This window comes from Rhizophagus irregularis, chromosome 25 (assembly GCF_026210795.1).
Source record: "Rhizophagus irregularis chromosome 25, complete sequence".
Classification (NCBI taxonomy): Eukaryota; Fungi; Glomeromycota; class Glomeromycetes; order Glomerales; family Glomeraceae; genus Rhizophagus; species Rhizophagus irregularis.
The window spans coordinates 599,147-604,200 of record NC_089453.1 but is presented as its reverse complement, the minus strand read 5'-3'; the positions used below and the strand labels follow the sequence as shown (position 1 = coordinate 604,200).

General features: G+C 32.5%; 2 protein-coding genes across 2 annotated transcripts; both read right to left on the bottom strand.

The window, feature by feature from the left end:
- Positions 1–276: 276 nt before the first annotated feature.
- On the bottom strand, positions 277–625 carry OCT59_016618 (uncharacterized protein; the record flags this gene model as incomplete). The annotated part of the gene is made up of 2 exons (XM_066145815.1): positions 277–409; positions 510–625. The coding sequence occupies 2 exons, from the start codon at positions 623–625 to the stop codon at positions 277–279; spliced, it is 249 nt and encodes an 82-aa protein (XP_066003559.1).
- Positions 626–2,136: 1,511 nt separating this feature from the next.
- Positions 2,137–4,522, bottom strand: OCT59_016617 (uncharacterized protein; the record flags this gene model as incomplete). Its single annotated transcript, XM_066145814.1, has 4 exons — positions 2,137–3,148; positions 3,219–3,734; positions 3,824–4,043; positions 4,150–4,522. 4 exons carry the CDS (start codon positions 4,520–4,522, stop codon positions 2,137–2,139), a joined length of 2,121 nt encoding a protein of 706 aa, XP_066003558.1.
- Positions 4,523–5,054: the final 532 nt, after the last annotated feature.

Below are 5,054 nucleotides of genomic sequence, written 5' to 3'. Positions count from 1 at the left end.
ACGAATCTTGTAACTGAATTGCATTCTGACCAACACCCTGATTAATATCCTCCCTTTTAGCCTCGGTAACAATGATAATTGTATTTCCAATCTTGATAATCCAATCCATTGGCCCTTTACCATGACTTCCAGATAACTCTTATTCTGGACATACTTTCACTTCACCATCATAGCAAGAGGCAACGCCATGAAGAACAGAAGAAATAAATTCGCGTCTTGTTGCTTCGTTTGTACTAGTGACGTGATTGCAAGTCTTATGCTTCATAACTATATCTTTCAAAACGTACTCCAATATCTTTTCGTGTCAGCTAACTCTCCATCGAACCTGAGGAGATCAATATAACTATCGGTTATTAATCCGAAATAATGTCTTGATTGGGAAATGTCCACAACGAAAATGGCTGTTGTGCTATAAAATACTCAAATTATTTTTGTTAGCGGTATGCCACATTTATAATAATTTGTTCTAAAAAAAATAGCCAAAAGACGCTTTGCAAAATGATACTTACTTGAATCCTTGAGTCCAGATTACACTCGCCAAATCCTCATCATCAACCAAACAAACAATTTCTTTTTCACTGCCACACTCACGATTTATAACGATATGCTCGTCCTTCTGTTCCATCTGAAAATGTGAAATATGTGCAAAGCCGAGACTTTAAAGCTGACAGGGTTATTTGTCCACGGGTTACTGTCTACTGAAACTTTTTTGCCTCCCATACATTGCGATACAGTGAACTTCTTTCGTCTCAACAGGACGCTGTATGCTAGTTTTTGAAAGTAGAAGCGGTTCCACACCATCAAGCTCCTCCTTGATATTAACATTTATTTTTGTAAGTTTTTCGTTTTCTTCGAGAGAAATGTCGACCTTCCATAACTTGAGTTTGTCTGTAGCGAAATTATCAAACTCGATTGCTTTTTCTCCTTGATAGCGTCCTTAGGATACCCAACAGTCTTAACTTTGTTAGTATCAATATTAACTGGAAAAGCATTTTCAATCCCGCAATTTCTGTAAGAATACTCACTTATTCATGCAAAATTCAATATATATATATATATATATCATTAAAGGAAGTAATTTTACTCAAGATAAATGGATTAGAGAAATTTGACTAAGTATAAAAATACAAAATACAAATGTGATTAAATTTAATAACTATAATAATTTTTGGAAGTTCATAAAATCTTTTAATCATTAGCACGATTAGAATCATTAAACTAAAATGCTACTGAGAAGGATTATATTGATTTATTATCATAATATTTCCAAAATAATAAATTCATAGCGTGTAGCAAACCCAAATTATAATATCGTATATTACGCTTGCAACCTTTACATTCTTTGTCTTGAAATCTCAGTTCTGTTATTCCCATTCTCGATTTTGTCATTCCCATCCTCGAGAGTCATGTAGCTACTGCAATCCAGTGATGAAATCCCCCAGAAATTATTTAATGGATTGTAGTCTGTCATTGTAAATTATTTTTTGCGAAAAATTCAGAGAAATTATTCTGTTTTTTTACTTTCTTATATAGGACGCTGAGATGTGGATAGATCCTTATTTGATTAAAAAAATATCGCATAGTTATGCAGTGGGATTATAAACCTGAATTTGTAAAGACGAGAATTCTGTAGATATGTGTGGAAATTTTAACTCTAAAGAAATCATCTCGAAGTAAATACTTTACATGGCTTAATGCGCAGTAACTGCATATATGTAATTTCTTTACGATTACATAATGTGGTCACTATGTATTTATAACGCAGTTACTGCGCATTAAGCCATCGCTACGATCTTGAAGTTTCTGTAAAGTAATAGTGGTAGAAATAAATTAGTTATATTTTTCTTAAACTTGAAAGAGCAAAGAAACTCGTATTTTATAGTCTAGAATCCTATCTTCATATATTTCATTTATTACTCTCACTACTCTCTTGTATTCACTAATAAAGTTTATGCGATATATGAGTTATTTATTTTACGAACTGCATTATTTTTATTTTTTTTTATTGTACGTCATATTGATTTGTAATACATAAAGATATTTTCTCACTTTATATTTTATCATTTTACAACAAACTCAAATATTACTAATGTACTAATAAGCATTAAAGAATTATAGAACTTTTGTATATAAAAGTTAAGATTGTAATGGTATAACCTGATCTACAATATATTTAATGGTACCAGAGCTATCTATGTATCGGACATTCATTAGTACATTCTCAAACTTTGAGTCATGAAAGAAGTGTACAACATTAATTCTATTATCAGATGGCCACTGAAGTTTCTGATTTGCATAACCATCTTCACGTGTAAAATGTACTAACCAAATATCATTCACAGATAGTTTTTCAGCATACTCAAGCACCCTTTCGGAGTGTTCATTGAGTTCTTTTTCTGTTGCAGTGGCTAAAAGCTCAAGAACAGTTTTTTGATGCTCAGTTATAATTACTATATTGCTGCTATATTTGTATTTACCTTCTTTGTCACCATAACTTTTTACCAGATGCCGTCCAGTAACCTCATAACCACTTTTCTTGATAAGCCAATTAACTAGGATCCTGTTCAGCTCTGTACTATAAACACTTTCTCGGGGAGCACACATATTTTTTTGACTTCCTGTATACAAATTATTTGCAAAATTAACTGCATTAGAAATGATGTCTTTGTCAAAGAACTGGATGGCTGTCTGTAAAATGTTGAGAATATCCAGGGATTCGTCATCATCATCTTTTTGAGGAACTGCACTTTCCGGAGAAGACTTGTACACATTAGGAATAACTTGTCGCTGAATCAGCCCATCTACAAAAGCAGATGACATCTTAAACTCGGATAAATAATTTTTACCCTCAATTAGCACACCCTCATCTACCAAGAATTCTAGTTTTTCTCCTTCATCAGAGAAGATCCTCACATTATCAAAAAATCCCAGGAATCTAGTTCGAAGAAGATCAATGGCAGGCTTGGCATTCGTTTTATTAAGCATTTCGATCATTTTTCTGTAGGTAGCATGATCAAGTATATCCTTCTGCAATGAATTAATGGAAAAGGTAAACCAGCTTGAAAAAGTAAGCACATTATCTTTGCCAATTTTCTCAAGTAATTTATTCTGGATAAAATGTCCGAAAAGGCAGACAAGGCCAGCATGCCTGTAAAATAACAGAATTATAAGAAAAATAAATATGAGATTTTGATTTCACGTGACTCATCAGCACATACCCGCTTGTCTGTTTATATATATCCTTGATGACCTCCGGATCAATGGTAAAGTCATAGTCTGTTGCAAACTTTCTATATAAGTCCTGCACTTGATTAAATGTGAAATTTGGATTCTGGAATGTCTCGCTAAAACTAAAGGGTGATGTCACCATTGTTATAGGATTTAAATCTAGAATCCTGGAGGAGGTGCCAATGGCAATAATAGATCCGATAGCATAATTATATCTTGAGTTTCTAATGCAACGAAAATTTGCTAGACACGAGATTTTAACATCATCATTCGCTTCACACATTTTATCAAAATCATCAATGATGATAACAACGTTACTATTCCAATTTCTTTTCATAAATACAAGATGAAAATAGTCAGAAGATATTATTTTCATATCATCAACCGATTCAAAAACACTGGCAGATTTGAAATCGATGTGAGTACAAGCATATTGCTCGATACAAGAGCCTAATGTCATCCAGAAACTTTCCTCAGTTTCTATATTAACTTGCTTAAGACTTACACTATTCCAAAGAAAAAAAAAAGAAATAGAGGCAACAGTTAAGACTGTATGCAATGTGACCAGTTAGCTTAAAAGAGAATTAGAACTTACTAAATGCAAATAAAACCTTCATTCTCCAACAGTTTCCTAATTTGTTGCGCCCGTGTAGTTTTTCCAGAAGCCCGTGCACCATACAATGCAATATTTTCATGCCTCCATATCGATTCAAGAATTGCATCATTTCCCTCCGGTTCAACATAATAGAATATATCCCGTTCATGTTGTAGAATTGCACTATTAACTGCCCATTTTCTTTTCCTTGCACTTGTAACTGCAGAGAAAATTTGTAAGAATGATGAAATGAAATATATAACCAAATATGATACAAGTTTCTATTACTTCTTGTTCGAGAGGTAAAACATTAGGAGACACTTTACCAGTAGCAGCGGGCACTTGTACGATGATGTGAATGTTAATTGTATTCTTCAAATGTGGAAAATAGAACTCAAACTTTCTGTTAGGATTCAACATCTCACCACTAAGTTTAACTTCAATATCTTTTTCAGTAGAAACATCTTTAAGTTTGTATTCATTGTCTTCACTGATATCAACTTTCCAAAGATTCAAGCTATCAGGATCCTTAATCTGAAATGCGTCTTTTTTCTCATTCCAGATATGCGTTTTAAGGTGTGAAATTTTTAAATTGCTACTGTCGATTATTTCACCATCAACAATGTTTTTATTGCCAATGTCAACAGAGAAAACATTTTTAAAAGAAGTTTCGCCTAGAACCAAACAATTTAACGACATAATTATTTTGCATATATTTCTGTAATAAATTGAGAATAGTAAGAGAGAAAGAAAAGGTTAAAAAAAGTTTTGAGAAAGTTTGAGGGTAATATATACTCGTTGATCAGTGATTTATTGTGATTAAGATTAATTTATCAGTATGAATTACTGTTACGCAATTTTTTGGTCGTATGATGTAAGGCCTAAGCCCATGATAAATTATGTTGCCACCTTAGTCTTAACGTTAGTAACAACAAATAATACAATGATATGCTTGGTTTAGCATAATTAAATATATCTAAAATAAAATTATTCCCTGCGTAACATAACTTTCTGTCACTTTCATATTCTGTCAACTTTGTAAATCATTTCTGTACTATCCTATTTCTGTAACATTCCGTTTACCCTTTTCTCTAGTTTAACGTCATTTCGGACGTTACATTTGTAACGTCTCACAATTTTAAATCACTAAAAATTTATACACTAATTCTAAATATAATACTGCGCCCCACAATTAATAAGTTCACTAGGTACTGTGAGACATCTCCCATAA